Source organism: Daucus carota, chromosome 9 (genome assembly GCF_001625215.2).
Source record: "Daucus carota subsp. sativus chromosome 9, DH1 v3.0, whole genome shotgun sequence".
In the NCBI taxonomy this organism is placed as follows: domain Eukaryota; kingdom Viridiplantae; phylum Streptophyta; class Magnoliopsida; order Apiales; family Apiaceae; genus Daucus; species Daucus carota.
The window spans coordinates 36,752,222-36,779,226 of record NC_030389.2 but is presented as its reverse complement, the minus strand read 5'-3'; the positions used below and the strand labels follow the sequence as shown (position 1 = coordinate 36,779,226).

At 33.8% G+C, this 27,005-nt stretch overlaps 2 protein-coding genes across 2 annotated transcripts; both read left to right on the top strand.

The window, feature by feature from the left end:
• Nucleotides 1–1,988: 1,988 nt before the first annotated feature.
• On the top strand, nt 1,989–26,399 carry LOC135149656 (disease resistance protein RUN1-like). The gene is made up of 6 exons (XM_064085428.1): nt 1,989–2,643; nt 2,961–4,071; nt 4,206–4,300; nt 23,361–23,544; nt 25,654–25,794; nt 26,262–26,399. The coding sequence occupies exons 1-6, from the start codon at nt 1,994–1,996 to the stop codon at nt 26,397–26,399; spliced, it is 2,319 nt and encodes a 772-aa protein (XP_063941498.1). The 5' UTR covers nt 1,989–1,993.
• On the top strand, nt 6,135–7,378 carry LOC135149767 (disease resistance protein RUN1-like). The gene is made up of 2 exons (XM_064085627.1): nt 6,135–6,313; nt 6,592–7,378. Exons 1-2 carry the CDS (start codon nt 6,272–6,274, stop codon nt 7,303–7,305), a joined length of 756 nt encoding a protein of 251 aa, XP_063941697.1. The 5' UTR covers nt 6,135–6,271; the 3' UTR covers nt 7,306–7,378.
• Nucleotides 26,400–27,005: the final 606 nt, after the last annotated feature.

The window sequence follows — 27,005 nt, the reverse complement described above, 5'->3', positions numbered from 1 at the left end:
GGTTATTGCAAGCAAAGGTAGTTATAGACCGTTATCTTGGAGTCGACAACAACGATAGGTGAAAGCTGTTTATACAGTATTATAAAAATAAAAGGTTGTTGCAAGCAAAGGTAGTTATAGACGGTTATTTTGGAGTTGACAAATTCAAACAAGGGGAAAGAATATAGTTTTGACATGATATTGATGGATGATATCAATAAATTAACTATTAGGGAGGTATGTTTGTTGGTTGTTCTTTTATAATATTTGTTTTGTTCATCGAACATGTTTGTTGTTGTTAATTTTTATATGATTTGCTTTGTATGCCGGAAAAATTATTCATGCATTATCTGTTTGTTTAGTTCAAGCAACTTTTAGGTGAAGGCTGTTTATACAGTACTAAAAAATAAAGGTCGTTACAAGGAAGGGTATTTATAGACCGCTATCTCACAGATTTAAGTTAGATGTTTTTGTGCACCATCAATCCAAAAATATTGGAGGAAGATGACAATGTAAGAACATGATTACCTTTTAAAAAAAACACACGAATAAAATTAAGATTCGTCATGATTTAAATTGTTAATTACGCGTATGAATTTATTTTCATTTTTTCACCATGAATTATAATCCAATTTTTCAATTTTATATATTAGTATTAGTATTACATCAAGATTTATATAATATAAAATTTATTTTATCCTACAAATATTAATTTTGAAACATTAATATATTTTTTATAGATAGCCACAAAATTATTTTATTCTACAAATATTAATATTGAATTATTAATATAATTTTTATAAGCCGCCGCAACGCGCGGCTTCTCAACTAGTTAAGTAAAAGGGTCTTTCTCATATTAACAAAACAATTTAACTTAGGTGGAGGATTTTAATTGGTGTGAATTTTTGTACATGCAGAATTATTATTATTATTATTATTAAAATTGGAACCAATAAGAATGCAATACTTACCTGAAAAGTTGTTGTTAGTGTGTGCCACTGGTCACCCACTAAAAAACCCGTAGGTAAAATGACCAAGACCCTTAGAGCAAAGCATAGAACTAGGGCTGTTCACGAACCGAGCCGAGCCGAGTTTTGACCGAACCGAGTCGAGTTTTAATTTTTTTTCTGACGAGCCGAGCCGAGCCAAGCTTTTTTATCGAACAAAAATTGTGTTCAAGCTCGGCTCGTTAACTAACGAGCCGAACACGAGCTTGTTCGTGAACAAATACAAGCCGAGCCGAGTCGAATCGAGTCGAGCCGAGCCAGAAAAAAAATAAGGACAAACCGCTAGTTGACTCTTAAAATAGCTAACCAAATAATTTTAATTTTTTTTAAACTTTGTTTATATCACTAAAATGTATATATGTTAACATCCATACGGTTGGATCGGTAAGAAATATTTTTTAAAATATTGAAACACTAAATTAGGATTAAACACTAGTTAGCGGTACTAGTTAACCTTCTACTTGACTGTTAAAATAGCAAACCATATAAAATTATTATTTTCCGAAATTTTGGTTACATCACTAAAATATATATATATATATATATATATATATATATATATATATATATATTAATTATATGTTGAATTCTGAGTTCAATAACATATATAAATTATAAAAAAAACCCCGAAAATATTACATTTTTTCGAGCTTTAACGAGCCGAGCTCGAGCCGAGCTCGAGCCGAACATACTAAAAGCTCGGCTCGATCTCGTTTACTTAACGAACAATTTTTTGTGTTCGAGCTCGAGCTCGTTAACTTAACGAGCCGAGCCGAACGAGCTCTTAACGAGCCGAGCTCGAGCTTGTTCGCGAACAGCTCGGTTCGTTAAACAGCCCTACATAGAACAGAATGCAGAGGGGAGACTTTTCAACTATTCTCCCAACCTCACTAAAAAGTAAAAACTCACAGTATTGAAAAGATAAGACATACGGACAACATATTTTAGAGACTGAAAGTTGATAAGCAATTGCATTATTTTCAGCTCCTCTGCTTCATTTTGAATCAATGTCTTTTGAGTTATGGAAAACGTTCATAGAATCAATTATAAAACATGTAGATCTCTCTCTGGTGACTTTCGTTACACATGTTGGTTTCGGTCTTGCCTTGTCCTACATTGTTTGGGTGATGTTTTGGTCTCCCAAGCCAAAGGAAACGCATCAGAGGTCTGATGATAACAAAGCAGAGGTGGTCAATGATGTTTCTTCATCACCTCTATGGGATGTCTTCTTGAGCTTTTATGGTAAGGACACTCGCAGAAATTTCATCTCGAATCTTTACTATGCTTTGGATCAAGCTGGAATTGTGACCTTCAGAGATGATCCTGCACTACCAAAGGGTGAGAAAATTTCGTCAAGACTGTGTCATGCAATCAGAACTTCGAAGATGTTTGTTGTTGTTATCTCGGAGAACTATGCTCGTTCTTCGTGGTGCCTTGATGAGCTTGTAGAGATCCTTAGCTCCAAGAGAAAAAGGAATCAGGTTGTTCCTGTGTTTTACTATGTTAATCCATCCGATCTACGACACCACAAGGGGAGTTTTGGCGTAGCTCTTGAAAAGCATAAGAAGCGTCACTCGGCTAATAGGATTGAGAAATGGAAATTGGCGCTTGCTGAAATCGCGGATCTATCAGGATACCATTTGGAAGACGCTGAAGAGTAAGTCCCACTGCGATATACTCCCTCCGTCCATTGAGTTGTATAGATACTTTATAAAAATGTAGTTTCACAAATTATTTATAATTAGAAACAAAAAATTTAGAAGATTAATCATACAGCTATATTTTGAAAAAATCCTGTATAGAAATGAGTGGGACGAATACAGTATTCTTTATCTAATAATATACCATTTGTTTTTACCTGATTGGGTTACATTCTCTGTGAAAACTTGGCATATTTACTAGTCAATGGACTATTTATGTACTATTTATGTATGCTAAGGTTTACAGTTTTGTGTTTTCTATTAAAATGAATAGGAATGAAGCGGATATCATTCGTATTGTTGAGAATGTTTTGCCACAAGCATCGCGAAAGGTACTGCACCTCGATACTTGTCTATTTGGGATAGATCTTGCCGTTGAAGAGATCTATCAACAACTAAGCATGGAGTCAAATGATGTTCGTGCCCTTGGAATATGTGGGATGGGTGGAATTGGGAAAACTACGACAGCCAAGGCATTCTATAACAAGTACGCCCACAAATTTGATGTAAGTTGTTTTATGGAAAATGTAAAACAGAATTCACAAGGAGGTAGTCCTCTACTTCATTTACTTCAGCAGCTTTTGACAGAGCTTCTCAGAGCCAAGGATTTTAAGGTCCGTGACGTTGAAAGTGCACTAAGAAAATTGAGGGAAATTCTTAGTTCTAAGAAAGCCCTTGTTGTTCTCGACGATTTGGATCAGTCAAGCTATTCTGAATTTCTAGTAAGGATTTGCAAGCTGTTCTCAGATGGTAGCAGAATGATAATCACGGCAAGAGATTTAAACCTGCCAAATCAACTGAAAGTAGAACTGTCAAAAGTAAATACATATATGGTGAGGCATCTGAATGAAATCAATTCATTGGAGCTCTTTAGCTATCATGCCTTTAAAAAGAAACAGCCTCCTGGGAAATACATAGCTCTGTCAAAAAGTTTTGTTAATTATGCGGGAGGCATTCCGTTAGCTCTAAAGATGTTGGGTTCATCTTTGTGCGGTAGGACAAATGTGTCATTCTGGAAAGCTGAATTTCAAAAACTTAAAAAAATGCCAATGAATGATATCCAAAAAATCCTACAAATGAGTTACGATGAATTAGAAGATGACACAGAGAAGGCTATTTTCCTTGATATTGTATTCTTCTTTGTGGGAAAGAACACAGATGAGGCTGTTGATGTATTCAAATCCTGTGATTTTTTTCCGGAGGCTGGGATACCAATTCTAATCGAAAGGTGTCTACTAACCATTGATTGGAATAATAAATTTCAGATGCATAATCTCATACAGGACATGGGAAGGAACGTTATTTTTGAAGAATCCAAACATGGTCCATGCCGGCGCTTGTACCTGAATCAAGATGAAGCATGTCAGGCTTTGCCAAATCTAGGGGTAAACAAACAGCTAAATATTTTATTCCTCATTATGAGAAATCGTACATGCTTTTATTTCATCACATATGCCAAATGTGGTTTCGAAGTACACATTTTTTTACTTATTATATTATCTATTACTGAACATTTCAGGAGATGGATAAGATCGAAGGTCTCATTATCGATCTTACAATGTCAACTAACAAATACTGCAATGCTGAGATATTTGAAAGGTTGCCAAACTTAAGGTTATTAAGAGTGATTTACACTTTGCACCCCTTATATTTAGGCGCTTTTTCGATTTGGTCTCAAACAATTTTTTTTGGTAGTATGCACCCCAAAGTTTGAAAAGCGCTTCGCTTTGCACCCATTTGACCAATATCTGTTAATTGACCGTTAAAGTTAACAGATTTCAGGTTTTCACTTTGCACCCCATAATTTTAATTTTTTTTCATTAGTGTTTTGAAATATTTTTTTGCAGTCTTGAGGAAAATATTTTTTTTTGAAAAAAATATATTTCAAAACAGAAAGAAAACGTGCTGCTCCTGAGGAGAGTGTAACATTCACGAGGAAACAGAATCATATTTACAAGGAGAAAAAGAACAGCCAAAATAAAGGTCACAAGTTTCTAACGAAAACCTGGCCATTTTATCCAATTTTGCTAGTGTCACGCATATACCAGCTTCTCCTCCAACATCAAATTGTTTTTCCTCGGATATGCTTATTACTCCCTCTGTTTTTTAATATATGACGTTTGACCTTTTGGCACACACTTTTAAGTGCTTTGACAGAGTAGTTAAAAGTATTATTTTTGAAATCCTTTTTTTCTGAACAAAAATATGTAATCATAATTTTAATTCACAAAAAAGATCAATTAAAAATAATAACTTTTACTATTCGGTCAACCCACCTAAAAGTACGTGCCAAAATCAAAAGTGACATATAAAAAAAAACAGAGGGAGTAGTTATTATATCACAAAAAGGCTTGAATTCTATCATCATATCTGGCACACAACACAGAAATACAAGCTAAGAAATTGAGTGGCACGTCCTATATTTCTAATTTACAGCATCAAGTATAATGTAATTAAACACTTTACATATAAGTGCATGTTACATTTCTGTATCAAATCATGACCCTAATCCCTAATACAGTTAACACATCTAAGAAAATTTATCAAAACAAGAACTTCACAAATATGGCATTAAAAACCGGAACAACCAATTAATCATGACAAAATATGAAACATGATTAGATTAAATCAATACAAGTAAAATAAAAAAATAAAGCTAGAGAGACTACATACAGATGTTCAGTATTTATACAAGTTCAGGAATTAAGCCAGCTTGATTCCGCTGCGAAGGACCCATGGTCCACTATCATAGCCATTTTTAAGTATCTCCTTCGGCAGACAAACAATTAAACCTGCCTGTAACCATACTTAGCTAGAAGCTAAGGTATCTCCAACCAGACGGATTACACAGTAATTCACCAATGAAACCAAACAAAACGCCAGTTGAAGTCTCCAATAGTGTTTAAAACTCCAATTAAAGCATACGACTACATGCTTGTGCTAAATAAAACCTCTGATGACGGATAGCAGATAATGTTTCCTATAGCAAACATGGAACAATTGACACCGAAATCAAATAACTATTAGAAACTGACACATTACTTCATTAAAAAGGATAACTACTTAATAATCCTTTCATCATCAACAATCTCATCAATAATCCTTTCATCATTCACAATCTCATCAACAATCCAAACAACTACTTAATAATTAAAATCGATATATACAAGTTATATCGATATGTATCGAATCAATGTTTAACAAATATGAGCAGAAAATAAGGATAACAATGATGATAAAAGTATGAAAAAAAATTAAAATTGTGGGGTGCAAAGTGAAAACCTGAAATCTGTTAATTTTAACGGTCAATTAACGGAGATTGGTCAAAAGGGTGAAAAGCGAAGCGCTTTTCAAACTTTGGGGTGCATACTGCCAAAAAAAATTGTTTGAGACCAAGTCGAAAAAGCGCCTAAACATAAGGGGTGCAAAGTGTCAATCACTCGGTTATTAAAATTAGTTGATGTCCACGGTATCAAAGGAAATTTCAGAACTTCATTTCACGAGTTAAGGTGCATCAGTTGGCATGGTTATCCTTGGACGCATTTACCTTCTGCTATTCACCTACAAAAACTTGTTTTCCTGGACATGCCATTTAGCAGATTTGAAACATTGTGGAAGATTGCCGAGGTATGATATCAAATATCTTAACTAATTCTCTCTTTGTTATATATATCCGATTAATACCGAGAATCACACAAGAGTGGGTATCATGCGAACCATAAACAAATAAATTTTTTAATATTGAGGGTCTTTATAGCTGCAAACCACACAAGTGTGATGATCATAAGAAGAAAAAGTTTTTGCATTGTTGTATGGTATTTTTGCAGATTCTTTGATCCCACGGTTGAGACGTATCCCTAATTTCTGATTAAAAGTTCATTTGTCCTGACCATTGAATATTACAGCTACCTTCTTTGCATCATTTGAATTTGGATGGGTGCATACATTTGAAAGAATTGCCGGAGTCAATTGGACACTTGACCAAACAAGACCATTTGAATGTGAATGATTGTGTGACTCTAAAACGATTGCCCAAACCCATCACACAATTGACTACTATGAGTTGCTTGGATATGAAAGGTTGCAGGAATCTGAAACTTTTGCCGGAGCAGTTGGGCGAATTGAAAGGCTTAAAGAGGCTTGATGCAAGTTATACAGCAATTGAGCAACTGCCAGATTCAATTGCTCACTTGAAGAAATTAGTTCATTTGGATTTGAGAGGTTGCAGAAATCTGAAACTATTGCCGCAGCAATTGGGCGATTTGAAAGGCTTAAAGATTCTTGATGCAAGTTTTACAGCAATTGAGCAACTGCCAGATTCAATTGCTCACTTAAAGAAATTAGTTTATTTGTATTTGAGCAACTGTGAGAAGCTTAGAAAGTTACCTGAGCAATTTGGGAACATGGAAAGCTTGGAGAAATTTGATGCAGCTAACAGTGCAATCGAACAACTGCCAGATTCGTTTTCAGACCTGCTTAATTTGGTCCATCTGAATCTGAGAGGAAGTTCACAGCTGAAGAGATTGCCTGAGCAGGTGGGGAAGATGCAGTGTCTAAAATGGCTCGATACATCTTATACAGCAATTGAAGAACCTTTCCCGAACTACCAGTCAATTTAAGAGCATCTCCAACCCCAAAAACCCTTAGCAAAAACGGTATATGTGGCATCTAGGTGGCATCTAGATGGCACTTATAGATATTATGTAAAAATTGTACCACTCCAACCCTCCACCCCTTAGCTATATTTGTCGAACCAAGTGAGCCCTTAGGTATAATTTTACACAAGCAAAATTATAGATAATCCCGTTGGAGCATATACATGTCCCCTTAGCAAAAAATTTACATAATCCATATAGCCAATCAATATAGCCAACCATTATACATTTTGCCTTTGGAGATGCTCTAATAAGGTTGGAGGTAGAAAACCACGCTTCACTAGAACAACTACCTGATTTGTCCTACCTCAAACAGTTGAAGATTATGTGTATACTGAGATGCTACAGCATTAAAAGGACAAGCCTACAAGACTTCCACCTCATCTTTCATACCTTACAGTTTAAAGGACAAGCCTACAAGACTTTCCAGATCTGTCAATGTTGAAAATTTGTATTTAACTGCGTGTTTTTCACAACGGCAGCACATTAAAAGTCAGTTTAAAGGACAGTCAGTTTATTTACATCTATTTACATTTTTCTTGTATGTTACAGATGAGAGGAGACTCGTGGTCTACCTTTTGAGCTATTCTACAAAACAGGGAGATTGCAGAATGGTTCAGCTATAAAAACAGGGGATGCACACTATCTTTTGATGTTCCACCAAACATGGGAGATAACTTCGTGGGTTTCGCGTTCTGGGTTGTTTATAATTACATCAACACGGGACGTTCATATCTTCTGTTTGATATTACAAATATAACTGAGGGTGTGACAAATCATTATAGTCATGGGACAGATGCGCTTCTTAATTTATGTAACGTGGGTGAACTTTTTTCTGTCATAAAATGCATGAGGGGAGATGAAATTTCAATGAGGAGCGGAGACAAAATTACGGTTTCTTTTGGAGGCCCTTTTCAAGAAGAAGTGATGATGTGCGGGGTTCACATGATATTAAAAACGTCTTCCACAAGCTCTATTCCCTTTTAATACTCCTTTCGTCCCACCTAAAGTTTACATTTGGGTTATAAAATTCTATTATATTTGATAAGTTTTGAAATGTAAATAACTGAATGAGAAAAAGTGTAAAGAAATAATTAGGACAAAGAGAGTATATTGTTTCTGTAAATGCTAGGCTTGTTTTATTTCTGAAATTGTAGCTTGGATATACATGTTATTTTCTACAAAATATAATATATCCATTTTCTACAAAGAGAGTATATTGTTCCTGAGATGTTGCTGTGATAGAAATCACTGAACCTACATATAATGGACCAAATGCTAATGAATTAACAAGAAACAACATAAACTCCATGGTCCTATGCAGCATCTGAGATGTGATGGCAGTGACAACCGAACTTTAACAGAGACACTTGAGAATAGACGTGCTTCTCAGGGAGCAGTTTCCACAACATTGTCACTTCTTGAGTTCTTGTAGTTAATATACTCATTATTTTTTAAAACCTTGTTGCTTATATTGGCTTTCACCTTGTTATGGATGTTTGTATAATTTAAGCCTTTTGCTTGTGTACAAATATTTGTGAGGATGTTATTTAATGAAATTATGGTATTGCGGATTGATTAATTAACTATGGTATTGCGGATTGATCATTTGTTAGATTGTTTCTAAATGTTTGTTATTAGTAAAAGGTATTGAAGAGGATTGGATGTGTGGACTAGTTTTGGACCTATTTTGAATGCTATAAATGGCAGGAATACAAAAAATAAAACAGGGTTTTGCAATAGATAAATTTAAACTTACGATGGAAATATATGTCGTAAGTTTAAGTTTTCTCCAGGACTTGCGACGGACGTTCATAAAAGACTTCGTCGGTAGTTACTTTACGACGGAAATTTCCGTCATAAATTGAAAATGTACGACGGATTTAAGCATCGTAAGTTTAGTTATTACTTTAATGAAATTGTGGGTCCCACCAGGTAGAACTTACGACGCTGGGCTATACTTACTTGAGCAAAAACGACGCAAATATTCCGTCATAAATTTTGAACTTACGACAAATATTAGGCTTAATTTTCATCGTAAATAGCCTTATGTTGTAGTGTATAAGAAGCATCATTTATCATCCAAATTTTTATTGGAGTAGTGCTAGGTGCACATTATTGTATACATAAAATTTGTACATAATGATGTGGCAATTGATGTGGAAGATTTTAATTGAGGTGGTTAATGTGAATATAGTGGGACCATTCCAACTAAAACCCATCACATATCATTATGTACACAATTATGTACACCAAACATTTTTCTTTTTATTATGTGTTGTGTGCTTAAGTATAAGAATGGGAGAAATGAGTCTTATTGTTGGCATTGTAATGCTCGTTTCTATGTTGGTGGTGTCTCATTGTCGTGATTGCTTGTGTTGCTTTCTTATATGAAGCTTCAACACATCACCGGAAGTTTGCTTAGCTTGTCATTGTTTTTTTCCAAAAAGGGCTCGTTTTTTGAACTAGTAATTATTCGTTTGATTGTTATATATGAGATCAGCACATCACCTAAATAGTGATTGTATAGAAGATGAAACACCTCGGTTCTCATCTTAGAAGTCACATTTCTAGCCTGTTGGACTGTCAAGCCAAAACTAATGGCAAATAGAATGGAATGGAATCGAACAAGTGAATATTAAAAAAAAAAGTGGATATACATTTTTTGTATAATGAGATTTCACATATAACTCGTGTAATTTCGGCCGAATATTTTTGACGAAATTAGTTATTTTTGATAGTATTATGTTGAACATGCTATTTTGGGCCGTTTTCGATCATTTTTTGCTATCGTTTTCAAAGTTTAAATTATCATGAAAATTCAAATCTCCCGCCTTTTTTAATTTAATTTGAGCATATTGGTCAAATTTTTCTTACTATTTGTGTTCAGTCATATTTATAAATTTGACCACTTGTTTTAGTTAGTCAAATTTATAATTGTGACTGATATTTGTAGTCAAATTATAAATTTGACTAATGTTGGGCAGTCAAATTTATAAATTTGACCGTTTTCGTCAAATATAATAAGTTAAATGCGACTGAAAGCAGACCAATTTATTAAAAATATTACCAAAAAGATGCCATGATCTTGCTGTATATATATGCTACTATCCCGCCTGTAACCAAATCAAAATAATATAATCCAATCCAATCACAATAACCCAATCAAACTATACTATAATTTGCAATCTGATGTAAACATAAATTAGATAAACATTAAACAAACTTGATTATACACCTTCGAAATAAGTGATGTTAAAAGTTTTACGCTGCTAAATTAGATAAAAATTAAACAATCTTGATTAGACACCATTCAAATAAGTGATAGTAAAAGTTTTACGCTGCAAAATTAATTACTACAACAATTAGAAATTCATTCACCAAGGTTGGGCTAACAACTTACATCATTATATACACATTTATACTTCTGCATCTTAGTCTTAAAAGTCATAGGGAGTTTCAAAAAGTTAGTCTTAAAAGATGAGCTGGTCCCTTATAAATCTTGTATCTATTGCAAGGGATATTGCTCTCCTTCTTCGTCTACGTCATCATCATCATGGTTTCTTAAGCTGTCGTGATTCATGGGAGCTTCTTTAATACTAGTACCCGCAATTGAATAAATAATACTATCTTCATAAATACAAAGAGAAATAGCATTTTAAAAATAAATTCTCACTGCAAATACAAGAAAACTAAAGTGCTTAAATCTTCACGCAATCAAAACTAAAACCGAAGAAACTACACAAATCTTCTTCACAGTCTTCGAAATTATCAAAGTTTGAGTCATCATCAGAGTTTGATGACTCATTATTAGAGTTTGTGATTAGAGCCTTTCATTTTGAGTGACTCCTCTTTACAACAACTTCCTTGGGTGCTTTCTCCTTAACCTTCAAGGTGATTGATTTAAACTTAGCACCATGTATCTTGCTCCTTTGCTCTATCTCAGGCTCATGAGTTTTGAGTATTCCATAATTTTCATCAACAGGCATAGTCATCGTCAACAAAACTATTTGTTTTACTTTTTTAAATTCAAATAATTTAATTCATGAAATAACTTTATAAAATTTCTATCATATTTCAGAATTCAAATAAATAAGGAGTAATACTAAAATACCGAAATTTGTTTATCATCAAATATTTTCTAATTTAATCATTATTATTATACTGCTATAAAAGACTTTTATATTGATTACAATTTTGTAATGTAATGATTATTCCACCAACAAAACTATATCACAAAATAAACTATTTCTTTTAATTTTTAAAAATCAAATTATTTGATTACAAACAACTCTATATAATTTTCTATCATGTTTTAGAATTGAGATAAATATAGAGTTCATATTGATATTATTAACCTAATTCGTATTAATACAAAATTTCATTCATTCATTGACATTTACAAGATTACAATAAAAACGAAATGATGGTGGTAACGCTGACATGAATAGGAACTCAACTACAATGAAGTTACAACAATTGTCCATTTTGCAGTATGTAGTAAAAGGACCAAAACACAAGATAATGTCTAAGAAAATTGATAATAAATTAGTTGTGAATTAAATTTATTTAACTCCGTTAGATTTCTTTATTAATTTATCAAACAATTGTTGAAACGACTACAATACCACTATTAGAATAAGAAAAACTCCAAATAGTGTTATATATTATGTTTACTCATTATTAAGAATTAAAAATTTTAAATTTATTAAAAATTTAAAATCCTACAAATCAACTTATACGTGTGATAATTATAATAAAATATAAATATTTAAAAGTTATTTAAACCTCGCACGCGTAATAAATTGTACCAGTAAATCTCAAATAATACACAATTAAGTCCCCATGTTTTTCACAAAATTTATTGGACACAATAAACAAAACAACAAACTTAGCTTATATAAACAAAACAACCACATATTTATTTCATTTCATTTTACTAAAGCGCCGCCGGACAAGAAATGGTAACTAGGAAGAACCCTAAATCTCAAAAATTATGTTCACCATCAGCAGAATTGATCGGGGGCAACGATAGCTTACTAGATCTTATCTTTCCCCGTCTACCTGTCAGATCACTGACCCGATTCAAATCGGTATCAAAACAATGGTGTGCCCTTATCTCCGATGCCCAGTTCGGCCGCCGCCACACTGTTGAAAACCCTAGTTCTCGTATCCCCTCTGGACTCTACTTATACAGGCCTGTCTGTTATCGGGATAATACAGTTCATTCAATCTCTGTCGATGAATTAGGGGGTAAAATTCCTTCTTGTTCAGATCCAGTTGAACTACCTGATCATGCTCCAATCAAGCTGATGCCCCCAGAAAAAAATATCATGCGGATGGTACAGTCTTGTAATGGATTGTCTTTATTTAGATTCAATGCTCTTTATGCTCATAATTTCTATTGTGTTCGTAATTTAGTTACGAATCAACTAAAGTTAGTACCTGTACCCAAATTAAATGCCGAAAATTATGGATATTTTGCTAATTGTTGTTTGGCGTTTGACCCTTTGGTATCACCCCATTTCAAAGTTATATGTGTGCAAGTGTTTATTTGTCCATCCCGACGCCGACTAGTGTCTAAAATTTTGAAATTCAGTTCAGAAACTGGTCAATGGGTAGATACCAGTGTTTCTTTGGTTGGAACTGGGCTGGAATATGCCAGGGTGAGTATTGCAATGGTGCAGTTTATTTGATCCGGGTAAACAGGCTATCTTGCTATTGTTTTGATATCGATGCTGAGAAATTGACCCAAATCGCTCTGCCTCCACAGGCTCGTGGTTCACACTTCCGGCATTTTGGAGAATCTTGTGGACACTTGTACCTTGCAGGTGTCCGAGATAATACAGCAAAAATTTTGAATGTGTACGAGCTGAACCTGGTTAATATGAAGTGGAATATCAAGCACTGGGTTCATATTGATCGTCTGATATCTTCATTCCCACAGGTTAATGTGAATGGGGGAAATCAGATGTGTCACTCCACCCAATCGATATTAGGTTTTCTTAGGGGAGAACGGGATGAAGACTCAGCTCTTATTGCAAATGTTTTGGGCACAGTTGTTTCGTATAATTTCAAGAGTAAGAAGGTTGAGGTACTGCTATCTGAGCTCCAATGGAAGGATGATAGTAGGAGTATTTCTGCTGGACCTCCATTTGTTCCTGCATATCCACTGATTGCAAGCCTACATCCTTTGTAAGTATAAGCTATTCATTATATATAGTTTAGTGCTTAAAGTTTAGTTACAATATTATTGTTTCAATGTATAATTAATTTAGCTGTTCTACTAATCTTGATTTGCATTTTATTATTGCCCGCGGTTTGTATACTCCAGTTTGTGTTGGGTGTGCATATGGGAATAGACATGTTAATATTCTTCCCTGATGTGTATGGTAATTTTTGGACGTGTAAGGCATTTCTTAACTCTATAGTATACTGGAACTAGGTTGCACGGAGACGGGTACGGGAACATATACGGGTACGGGGACGGGGACATGAAACGACAATTTCAAAATTAAAGGGTACGGGGACGGCACATAATATATTAATAAAAAATTAAAAATTTAATATAAATAGGACAGATGCAACATTCTCAAATATTAATATCACCGGAGATCAACTCATTCTCCATTTTAGGGTCACAAAGGAGGTTGATTGTCAGATCCACTTCCACTTTCATCATGTCCATATCCAGTACCACTAATTCCATGTTGTGATTCCTTTGAAAACTAATGAGTTATATTTATTTGGTTGAGAGAGAAAGTAGTTTGAGAAGAGTTATGATTGTATGTATATATGAAGAACGTGTGAATAATGTATATAACTTGAATAGAAGCCACTGAGTTGGGGTTTTCTATGTTATGTTTAATTGGGGACGGGTATATTTATCATTTTACTCGAGGAATCGTCCCCAATTTTAACCTGCTGTCCCCAACTTTCTGGGGACGTCCCCAAGCCGTCCCCAGCCGTCCCCGTCCCCGGGACGTCCCCAAACTGCGGTACTCCACCTAGTAGGCGTCCCCGTGCAACATAGTACTGGAAGGACCTAGACAAGGCAATAAGCTGTACTGCACAGTTTAATGGAGTCAATCTTCCTTTGCAAAAAACATTTCTGTTGTCTTAAAACTGTTCAATCTATCAACAGATCAGTTAATTACAAGACAAGGGCATAGCTGAAAAACACCGATGTGCTTAATATCCCCATTGGAACAACTACTACCGATGACAGAAAATTTAGTGACTGAATTATCATGCAATCTGCAGATATATGCACACCTATTTTGTGATCTCATATCTGGTCCATATATGAATTGAAATAGCTGAATTTGCTACTTGTTTACTAAGTTTACTTATTACCTAATATATCTGTTGATCAGCAGAGTCGATCTGCTAGGTTTATTTGTTAGTAAAGATTCTTCCCTTAATGGTAAGCTCGGGGTGGTTATTTCTAGCGACTCATTTTACCTTTGTACTTGTGTGGTAAAATATGTTGCCCAATGTTATCTGTTCTCTGAATCAAATCCGAGTTTCTCTTTTCGTATTTTCTGTATTATTGACTATTATTAGTTTTGCTGCTTTTTCACAGGGAATAGGGGATATAAGTTGAAATCCGGTGCTCTCAACTATGTTTCTAAAGAGTAGATGTAACACCCCACTTTTACAATAGGGCTAAACGATTAAATGATTCTAAATTCATTCGGAAATAATATAATGATTTAACAAACACAATATCAATGTGGATAATAAAGTCTGAACTCCATAATGATAAATCCAACAAAGTCTTAAATCAACATCAACATGAATATAAGTTCTAAAGTCTTATTAGCCCCTAACAAAGAAAGCAACTAGAGTGGGTGTCACTCATCACTCTCCCCGCTACCCCTGATTACCTGCGGAAAAGAAACAAACGAGAGTGAGCCAATGCCCAGTACGAATATAAAAATAATGTAGGTGCAAGGAGTATCAATAATCTCGAAACAATAATCACAATAAGTTGGTACAAATAAGTACCTCAAGTCAAATCGAGATAAACGATGAACTATAACTAAGACTCAATGATGAATAAATGACATAATACGGGTCTCTTACACAAAACTGTACTTGCTCAACTCCAATCACCGAGCAAATACAGAACAATGATTTCTTCTTCGGTTATCCACAAGAAGAAATAAAGAATGTATAAAACATTCCACAAAACAATAACGATCATGATCTTCTCACGTCTCATACCCCAAAAACGTGCTCGTATGCTTAAATCACCGATACGAGTTGGTGTCTAGTTCACCTTTACTACGAACTCCATGTGAACATTGTCCGTGATTTACCCACACGGATAAGTTTAAGAGCCCAAACAATTACAAAAGTTGCCGACTCAATGAACAAAATGTATACAATGATACAATATTAAAACGAAAGTAAACAATATGAGTCAAGGCAACAATAATTCCATTATATGGAGGCCAAGTGAAAAGAGTAGTGTGTAATAACAAAAGAGATTTTAGGGATGTCACAATAATAAATATTATAAATATTTATTCTTCAAATAAAAGGAGAGAAAGAAGTAGAATCCGTACCTGATATGAATACTAAACTATCTCTGAAGTATCCACAACCAGATTTGCCTACTCCTTATTAAAATCTAAAAAAAATCAGATTTATTAACATTAACCGGTGAAGAGAACTCAACCTATTTTATACTAATAATATAATAATAACACTAACAAGACTATATGTATCAATTCGGCACATACCGGATATCATTATCACAACCTTAAAATATATACGCTACTGAAAGTTAAATAGCTAGCTCAACGTGCGACTAGCACGCTGCTACACAACACAGTGGTTTGCTCTTAATAGTAATCAAAGACATATATTCAAGATAAATAACTAATAACTTGATAATCGAGGAAATCATGTAAATATATGCTTTAGTAATAAAGCAGACTTATATATTAAATAAATATTATTAACTAATATGCTACACATATCAATAAAATTATTTAGCAAAAATTCACTTAACAAATTTAAAAGGCATGAGATCTGATATATAAATAAATATTATACATCTCACATTTAATTCAATGATAATAATAATAACAAACTAATTACTATTATTTCCAAAATTATAAAAATACACTGAGATTTTATATAAAATAAGTAACACGTATATATAATAATCACACACTTATAAAATCAGACCAAAGCAAAATTCATTACTTTAAATAGCATTTTAAATAAATTAAATAAACAATAAATCAAGTAGTTAGACCGAACGTTTTAGTAGCACTTGAAGAAAATAGGCTACTGACTTGCTAAAATACATGGTATAATTAACTGGTAAAACTTATAGTCTATAATATGCGAATATAATCACCACATTATAATAATATATTTCAGAAATAAAATAAATATAAACTATTCAAGTTCTTTGCGAAACTAGGAAAATAAATTTAACTATAATGACAATGATAATTTAATGAATTTAAAATAATACAGTGCCACAATAATATACATAAAATAAAGCAGTCATTAAAATTAATTTAATTCGATAACAGAAGGTATATAATATGTTGCTACAAAATAAATTTGTAATTACACTAACTTTTAAAATATGCACGTATATATACAAGATTAAAAATACAAGCGAGCACATAAGTTATTATCCACACATGTACATACTGTGGTCAATTCTGGAAAAATATAGATTCTCATGAGTCGTAAAATAAATCAGAACTTTAACAAATATCATGCTTGCATATCACAGAATCATTATATTAAATAAAATAAAATCATGTTATATCAAATTAAGTCTACATGATAGTTTGCTTACCTCAGCCAAGACTCAAGAGTCTAAAAAAAAGTGTGGCCGCACGAATTACTATAAACCTGAGATTTAAAAATAATAAATAAATAAAATTAGTATAACATATAATATTTACACCACAAATATAAATTGATAAACAACATAAACCAAACCTCCCGAAGGATATATACTCTATTTAAGACGTCTTAATATGATGGCCTGAATTTCTTCAAAACAGAGCATTTAGTACTTCCTGAGCGCCTTATATGCAAAACCCACGTGACAACTACACCCTAAATAACCCAAACCTTGTTTTTCTTTACTGCTCCAAACTCATGACTCTCCCTCTGCTGTGTTTCTTTCTTCTGCGTATCAGTACACTATATAATTTTTATCGCTGGCTAATGGGTCACACACCAGCTCTCTCACTTAATATTATTTATAAAGCTGTGACGATAGGTATAGTTAGAAGAGATAACTCTATTTCAAAAATATCATCACTTATCCTCTATTTAGTTACAAGTAGTGGTTACAGCTCACCTATAATATAGGGTCAAGTGTGTTTATCCGATTAAGAAAGTAATATATCTTCCAAATATTAAACAATTAAAATGATTAAAATAAAATTAATGAATTTAATAAAATAATCAGTGGGGCTGTTATAGTAGAAGCAATAGAAAGTAATGGGGATGCTTTCAAGATAAATGTTGGCCTCTTAGGAAAACATTAGTCTCAACTTCCATTTGCTGAATATTTGAATGGCCGTTTCTGCAACATTTCCCTCAATGTGGTTTGAATATTTATATTATTTCTGCAGTATATGCAGTGTACCAATAGAGGCTTGAATGTCTTTTTAATGTTCATTTTGGGATGAGTTTAATATTAAAATTTATGTTTAAATGGTCGGACGTCATTTTCTCTAATTCCATTTTTGTGTTGTGACCTAAATATTAGGGATTAAAATTCACATTGTGGTTCTGTTATATATATATATATATATATATATATATATATATATATATATATATATATATATATATATATATATATATATATATATATATATATATATATATATATATATATTCGCCCAAGCTCGATCGAATTAAAAATTGCAACCCACTAGCTAAGACGAGGACGGAAACTTCACGGATGTCGTTACATTCAACTGGTAATGGTGGAATATACATCTATAGAATTTATGTATTTTGGCGGAAATTTTACTACCCTTTTAGAAATGAAAAGTTCAAATTCGTTTTAAGTAAATTCAACGATAGATGGTAGAAAATAATAAAGGCGACTCATGCGGGTAGAATATAATATATTTAAAAACTTTTGGTCACTTCATATAAATGTATATTGTTTCAGTCGTAATGAATATATGAGATAGTAATCCTCTAATTAGAGATAAATACTGACTATGTTCTTAAACTAGTAATTATTCGGCCCACTATTATGAGATCAGCACATCACCTGAATTGTGAACGTATAGAAGATGAAACAATTCGATTTTCGTTTTAAAAGTCACATTTATAGCCTGTTGGCCTGTCAAGCCAAACTCTAATGATAAATGGAATGGAATAGAATAGACTTAGTGAATATTAAAAAAAAAAGAGTGGATATAGTTTTGTATGATGAGATTTCACATAACTCGTGTAATTTAATTTGACGGAAAAATTCTGACAAAATTAATTATTTTCGACAATCGAACATGCTATTTTCGACAGAATTCTAACCGTCAAAATTAAGGGCGTCGAAATTAGCCATACTATATATAGGTATTTTCGGCAGTTTAATTTCGACAATTTATTGTCGAAATTAAATCTCTCGAACATTTGACTTGAAATTTTAAATTTTGGGCAAAAATTCGGACTCATTCATTCATTTGATTGCCCTTTACAAGATTACGAGAAAGAAGAAATGATGGTGATAACATTGACATGATAAACTCAACTACAATAAAGTCATTATGACAACTAAGGTTAGAACAATTGTCCATATCGTTGCAGCATATAGTAAAAGGACCGAAAACAAGATATTGTCTCAAAATATTTGTAATATATGTTGCCCAATGTATGTGATATGTTCTCTGAATCAAATCCGAGTTTCTCTTTTCGTATTTTCTGTATTATTGACTATTATACGTTTTGCTGCTTTTTCACAGGGAATAGGGGATATAAGTTGAAATCACCGGTGCTCTCAACTATGTTTCTAATGAGTAGAAGCAATGGAAAGTCATGGGAAAGTCATGGGGAATAGGGGATATAAGTTGAAATTACCGGTGCTCTCAACTATGTTTCTAAAGAGTAGAAGCAATGAAAAGTCATGGGTGAAGTGTTACTTTCAAGATAAATGCTCTCCTCTTTGGAAACATTAGTCTCAACTTCTTTTTTTGCTGAATATTTGTAAGAGCCGTTTGTGCAACAATATTCCCCTCAATGTGGTTTCAGAATTTTTATTATTTCTGCATTATATGCAGCGTACCTACAGGCTTGAATTTCTTTTTCATGTTCATTTTTGGATCAGTTAAATATTGAAATATATGTTTAAATGGTTGGATGTCATTTTCTTTAATTCCATTTTTGTGTCAGCCGATGTGAGTTCTTGAAACAGAAAAATTATATCCTTTTTCTATCAAGGTTTAATTTGAAGTGAGTAAGCTACTATATATATAGGGTCGAGGCCACAACTTAATCATCTTTAACTGCATTGCTTATACTGCTTGTGACCCAATGAATGGCCCATTTGATATATGAACTTTAGTCTTTTATCTAATCTATTTATATTGTTGCAATTGGATTTGGATGGAGTTTTGGTTGTATGGTATTGGGCAGGTTTATTTATGTATAATTTAGCAATGCCAGAATAATGGTCACGAATTGAAAAACAAAAAATTGTATATTCAAATGTTTATAATTACATCTGAGATACAAACGACTAAAATTCCGTTATAAATGCAACACTTGACACAAATTTTCTGCACATGTTGTGGTTTATAATTTGGCCAATGGGGTCTACGTGACAAACATACGATGAAATATTTCGTCATATATTGTGGTTGATAAATGGAAGAGTGGGGTCCACACTAAAAATACGACGGATATTTTTGTCATTTATTGTAGTTGATAAATTGAGCAGTGGGGTCCACGACTGAATTTACGATGTTAATTCCGGCGAAAATATGGTGGGCCCACACTGTAAATACGACGGATTATTCGTCATATATTGTGGTTGCTAAAATTGAGCAGTGGGGTTCACCTGGCTGAACTTACGACTGAAGAGATAACTTGCGACACAAAGTAAATTACTTACTTTTTTTGAACATGGAACGCCAGCAAAAATGACAGAAAATTTCCGTCGTAAATGATACTAATTACGACGGAAAAGGCGAAAAAAATCCGTTGTAAATGTCTCGAATTGTTGTAGTGTTTATATATTAAATATCGACCGCTCTTATTTTTTCACTCTTATTTTATAAATTTTTCTAACCTCCATGTCAACCCAAATAGAAATAACTGGGTGGGAGTGCGTATTATATAAAATTATATTTACCACTAGCTCTACATATATGCAGACATTTTGTACTTCATATATATTTCATGAGTAAATTAAAGTCTAGAAAAAAGGCAAACTGTCGAACGATGTACATTCACAGTATACATGATTTATTTACAAGGTTTTTGAAATTAAAGTATACATGATGATTTGTATATTTGTAAATTGTTAATTCACGAAAGAATCGAATAATGTTGGACAGAACATCCAAAACTAAGTTAAGTTTATATGTTTACTCTTTATTTTGTATCAACCCGATCAATTCCTCCCATCCCAACCACTCAAAATACACGTAAAAAGTCTAATTAGTTTATAATTTTTTTTGTGACATGATAAAGTTTTAGACACACCGAACTAAATAAATTGGGTTGGTTAATTAAAGGTAATCCACCCAGCTCGCCCCGGGAGCACCGGGCTCGGAGATGCAGACCTAATATAAAAGCGTAATTTTCAAAAGAAAACAGCAAGCAAGTGGACAAAAAAAGTAACGTGAAAATGCATGGATATGCGGGGCTATTTGCAACATAATCTTTTTTTACTAATCTAGCTTGTAAACAATAGGCATTTAATAAAGATAAAAATGGGATAATGATCCGAGGGAGAGGTAGGAAACACATTGTAATAGTAAAAAAGAGCCAAGACTAGAATCAAAAAACTCCCAAGCATACAGAGAGGCATCAGATAGAAACCTTAGTTGTTTTCCTTCATTTTTAACTAATGACTTTGGTTACTTTTGCAGCTTTGGGACTTGCCTTGTCCTACGCTATTTCGGTGATGTTTAAGCCCTCTGCTCACCCCCAGCAGCAGTGTTTGGTGGTGAAAGACAAAAATGAAGTTCTGGTGGATACCACAACTAGTCAGTTAGCTGTCAATTATTCATCCCCTCTATGGGATGTCTTTTTGAGCTTTTACGGCAAGGACACTCGCAGAAATTTCATTTCGCATCTTTATTATGCTTTGGATCAGGCGGGGATTGTAACTTTCAGAGATGATCCTGCACTTGAAAAGGGTCAAGATATTTCATCAGCTCTGCGTCATGCAATCAAACATTCAAAGATGTTTGTAGTTGTTATCTCAAAGAACTATGCTCGTTCTTCATGGTGCCTTGATGAGCTCGTAGAGATTCTTAGTTGCAAGAGAACAAAGACTCAGGTTGTTCCCGTATTTTACTATGTTCATCCATCAGATCTACGACACCACAAGGGGAATTTTGGTGTAGCTCTTGCAAAGCATAAGAAGCATCGGATTGAGAAGTGGAAGTCCGCGCTTACTGAAATGCAAATCTATCAGGATACCATTTGAAAGACACGAAAGAGTAAGTTCCTCTACGATGAGTGTTGGAAGTTTGTCATTTTGAGCACAAATTTGAGTGAGGCTCGGCTACGTGTTCGTGACGGGTTATGCTTGGATTATGTTCTCCTCCGAGAGAGCTTTCCAATGCATGTTTATTCACTCAAAACGACTAAGGAATGGATGAGTTGTGATGATCCAAAGTTGCTTCCTTGGTAGTGGAAAAGTTGGAAAGAAAGCTAGTATCCCACATAGAAAAGAATATGGGCCTTCAATGGCTTTATATAGTAGAACACTCTTGTAGTGTTTAACTTGTGTTAGTGTGTTATGCTCCACCACCTAAGTGTGCGCAGGGGGGTGCAAATTGTGGGATTTCGAGGGGAGTTTCGTGGCTTCGCAAGCCTCGGGCTTTTCCGCGTGTGCGTGTGTTTTCTATCAAAATCAACAGGAGTGAAGCGGATATGATTGAAAATATGTACTATTTATGTATGCCAAAAATTACATTCTCAGTTCTAAGAAAGCCCTCATTGTTCTTGATGATTTGGACGGGTCAAGCTATACAGAATTGCTAGCAAGGATTTGAAAGCTATTTATTGATGGAAGCAGAGTTATAATTACGGCAAGGGATGCAAACCTTCCAAATCAACTAAAAGTGGAAATGTTAAATGTAGATACATATATGGTGAAGCATTTGAATCGAATGGATTCACTACATCTCTTTAGCTATCATGCCTTTAAAAAATCAAAGCCTCCAGGAAAATACTTAGCTTTGTCTAAAAGTTTTGTTACTTATGCGGGAGGCCTTCCATTAGCTCTAAAGATGTTGGGTTCATCTTTATGTGGTAGGACAAATGTGTCCTTCTGGAAAGCTAAACTTCAAAAAGTTCAAAAAATGCCAATGAATGATATCCAAAAAATCCTACAAATGAGTTACGATGAATTAGAAGATGACACGGAGAAGGCTATTTTCCTTGATATTGTATTCTTTTTCGTGGGAAAGAACATAGATGAGGCTGTTGATGTATTCGAATCCTGTGATTTGTTTCCGGAGGCTGGGATACCAATTCTAGTCGAAAGGTGTCTACTAACCATTGATTTGAATAATAGACTTCAGATGCATAATCTCATACAGGACATGGGAAGGAACGTTATTTTTGAAGAATCCAAACATGCTCCATGCCGGCGCTTGTACCTGAATCAAGAAGAAGCATGTCAGGCTTTACCAAATCAAGGGGTAAACAAACAGCTAAATATTTTATTCCTCATTATGAGAAATCATACATGTTTTTATTTCATTACATATGCCAAATGTGGTTTCTAAGTACAAATACTGCAATGCTGAGATATTTGAAAGGTTGCCAAACTTAAGGTTATTAAAATTAGTTGATGTCCATGGTATCAAAGGAAATATTACAACTTCATTTCTTGAGTTAAGGTGCATTAGTTGGCATGGTTGTCCTTGGACACATTTTCCTTCTGCTATTCACCTACAAAAACTTGTTTTCCTGGACATGCCATTTAGCAGATTTGAAACATTGTGGAAGATTGCCGAGGTATGACATCAAATATCTTAACTAATTCTCTCTTCGTTATATATATTTGATTAATACTGAGAATCACACAAGAGTGGGTATCATGCGAACCAAATACATATAATTTTTTTAGACTTAATAACTTTTTAACCCTCAATGTTTGGGGGTATATACTAATGCGGCCGACTCAACCGGCCTTCAAGTTCCCCAAATGTTTCTTTTAGCTCTCATACTGATATGAAGCCAAAAAAACGATATATAAAGGAGGTAAAATTGACATTTACTATTTAATTAAGGTAAAGTTTGCTCGTTACTTTTATCCCCTAAAGTATACATCTTGTTCCTTTTAACCCCTAAAGAATATATATAAATACATTACATGTTCCTTTCAACCCTCAATGTTTTAATGCCCTTAGAGCAACTCCAAGGGAACATCTCCCTTACCTATAATGAGCTTATGTGGACAAAAATAGGGGTTTAAGTAAAAATTGCTCACTCCAACCCTCCTCTCCTTACTTAAAATTTTTAGGTAAGAGAAAACAAAACCCCTTCTTTAGGGGAGAGAAAAGTAAGCCCTTATTTCTTCCACCTCATTTCCCTCTCTCATTTTCTTTCATTTTTTATTTTCCCTCCTTTTTTATCTCCACCATCATGGTACAAGTAATAATAAAATATTATTTTTTTTAAATATATAGATGATTATAGGGAATACCATTAGAGTAAAACAACATTTTGGTTACTTATATATTAGATAACCATTAATTTATTATATTTTAGGGGTTCAAAATAGGTAAAACCATTGGGGTTGCTCGAGCAAGCCCAAAGCAATTCCCTATTTTCAACCCCTACACTATTATATATTAATGGTTATTTAAAATATAGGGGACTCAAAAGTTAGTTTGCTCCAATGGTATTCCTTATATTGATACCCTATATTTCAAATTCATACATGCAACTGAAATAGAGAGAGAGAGAGAGAGATTGCAATGGTAAATAACTGAAAATTAAGATGAAATTTGAGAGGGTGATGACATGGAGAATATAGGGGGTTTCTTTTTCATCCCTCAATTAAGGGCTGAACTTTCTCTCACCTAAATAAATGGGGGATAGGGGGTTGCGTTGGAGTTGTGTTTTTTGTTCTCAATCCTCAAATCTTGTTCACATAGACCAAATTATAACTCTCACGTGTAAAATGTCATGATTGTCCATCAATTGTATACCATTTTATTCATTCATACCGGTATGAGGGTTGAAAGGAACATTTGTGAAACTTGGAGGGTTGAATCGACCGAGTTAAAACATTGAAGCCGCATCGGTACAAACCCCCAAACTTTGGGGATTAAAAGGTTATTAAGCCATTTTTTTATATTTAAGGTCTTTTATAGCTGCAAACCACACGAGTGTGATGATCATAAGAAGAAAAAGTTTTTGCATTGTTGAAAGATTTGTCCCTTTCATGTTCTGCCAAGAAGTCACAGATATACCTCCTAATACAAAAGATGTACCTTTTGGAGTGGGATTTGGTGTTATTGGGTTGGAGTTGATAGTGAATATAGTGTAATTTTTACAGTAAATTGTGCAGGATCTTCACTATATTGTTGTTGTGGTTGGAGATGTCTTGGTTTTTCTCAATGTTATCTACTTGAATTTCGTTTTTATTTGATCCAAACCATATAATACTATAATTTTTAGTCAATTAAAGAATTATTGAAAAGGTAAGAAATTAAGTCTAATATTGTCCTTAGCAATAGGAAAGATCTGGAATCTAGTATCGATGATTTTTAATTTAAATATAGCATTATATATGTTTTAATCAATGAAAGATCAGAATAAAGTAATAAACTAAATCTAATAAGAAGGTTGTTGACACTCTGGAGATAACAGGAAGAGAGCCAAATATAATGTTTCAAATCAAAATATTTGACTGATGAAATTGGCATGGTTATAGCCAAGTAAGACTAGATGTTCTTATATTAGGAATATAAAGATGATAAAATGTAGATGTATCCTCTAGTCATCTAACAATAATGGATGACACACGTGACACGACACCCCTTTTTTGCTTGACGTCTGATCTTTTGTTTCTTCCATTTAACTAGTCTGACGGTTTACAAAATATGTGCGTTACAGGCACTTGGGGACTTGGTGGAGAGTATTGCAGGGGCAATATTAATTGATAGCAGGCTTAATTTGGATGAAGTGTGGAGAGTCTTCAAGCCAATATTATCGCCGATTGTCACACCTGATAAACTGGAACTACCCCGCCTCTGTGTGAATTAATTTTGTTGTGCGACTCCCTCGGGTTTTTTATTAAAGAAAGTTGTCTTACCAGAGGAGAAACAGTTTTTGCTGAGCTTAGTGTACAGCTTGAAGATACATATTTTAATCTGTTTCAATTTTCTTTGTTTCATGGTTTATTCCTGAAATTTTCTTTTGCACTTGCTGCTATCACTAAACACTGTAGAAGAAAATTCAATGAGATTCCTTCTTAGTGTTTGGTCTTTATTGCCCCAGGACTTGAATTTGCAAATCCTTGTCTTATGGTTGATCTGTGCATATTTCTAGTTATTATACTTGTACTTTAAAGGAAGCCTACTTGTGAATTGTCTGTATGTACCACTCAATCATCAACTTTCATAGTTCTGACATGATTAATTATGATTCATAACATCGACCACATGTAAAAGTTGTGAATTAAGCTTTATGACATTTCATCACTGATGTATTTATCGGCACAGGGTAAAGGATTTTTACTACGAAAACAGAATGAGGATCCTGCTGTTGGCTCATCTTCTATGCATTCTGTTAAGAGTAATGAGCTAGAAGCAGATGGTCCCACAGAGCACAGTCAGCATGCCAGCATTGCACCTAACTAACTGAATGCCACTTGCTCATAACAGAAATCTGTTTTCTATATAATGAGACTCACACACTCATTCATTTTCATTCATTCAGTTTAGCTGTTATGTAGTCTTCTCTCTCTCTAGAATGATAGGTGATTACAGTAGCTCTGTCTCCATTACTTCTTCTCCAGATTTGTAGTATACAGTAATCCAAGCTTGTGTAGTGTAGCAGATGTTTGACACATTGTTTCATTTCAATGAGAATTTAGTAAAGTTGTTGGTTATATTGTGATTTGTAACATGGTATCAGAGCGATCGGATTTGATCCTGATTGTAATTTGTTTCGCGATTGTGTTTTGATTCATCACGATTTGATTGATTTCTCAGTATAATTGCTGATATTTCTCGATATTTCGAGTTCTTGGTGCATTTCTGTGCATTTTTCTGGCGAAATTTGTGGCTCTTTTCCAGTTGATTTCTGTGATTTGTGGAGCTTTCTTAATTTGACAATGGCGACTACCAATATAGTTGATCAATCTCAGGTTCCTACGTCTCCTTATTATCTTCATCCTTCAGATAATCCTCGAATGAAGTTAGTTTCTCTTCAATTTGATGGTACTGGTTTTGGTGATTGGAAGC

What these genes read in the sequence shown, in the direction of transcription:
- LOC135149767 (XM_064085627.1), top strand. Translation starts at nt 6,272, where the DNA reads ATGCCATTTAGCAGATTTGAAACATTGTGGAAGATTGCCGAG. An exon ending in CATTGTGGAAGATTGCCGAG is followed by an intron (nt 6,314 to 6,591) that starts GTATGATATCAA and finishes TGAATATTACAG; the next exon opens with CTACCTTCTTTGCATCATTT.
- LOC135149656 (XM_064085428.1), top strand. Translation starts at nt 1,994, where the DNA reads ATGTCTTTTGAGTTATGGAAAACGTTCATAGAATCAATTATAAAACAT. An exon ending in GAAAGGTTGCCAAACTTAAG is followed by an intron (nt 4,301 to 23,360) that starts GTTATTAAGAGT and finishes GCCAAACTTAAG; the next exon opens with GTTATTAAAATTAGTTGATG. An exon ending in TGGAACTACCCCGCCTCTGT is followed by an intron (nt 25,795 to 26,261) that starts GTGAATTAATTT and finishes TTATCGGCACAG; the next exon opens with GGTAAAGGATTTTTACTACG.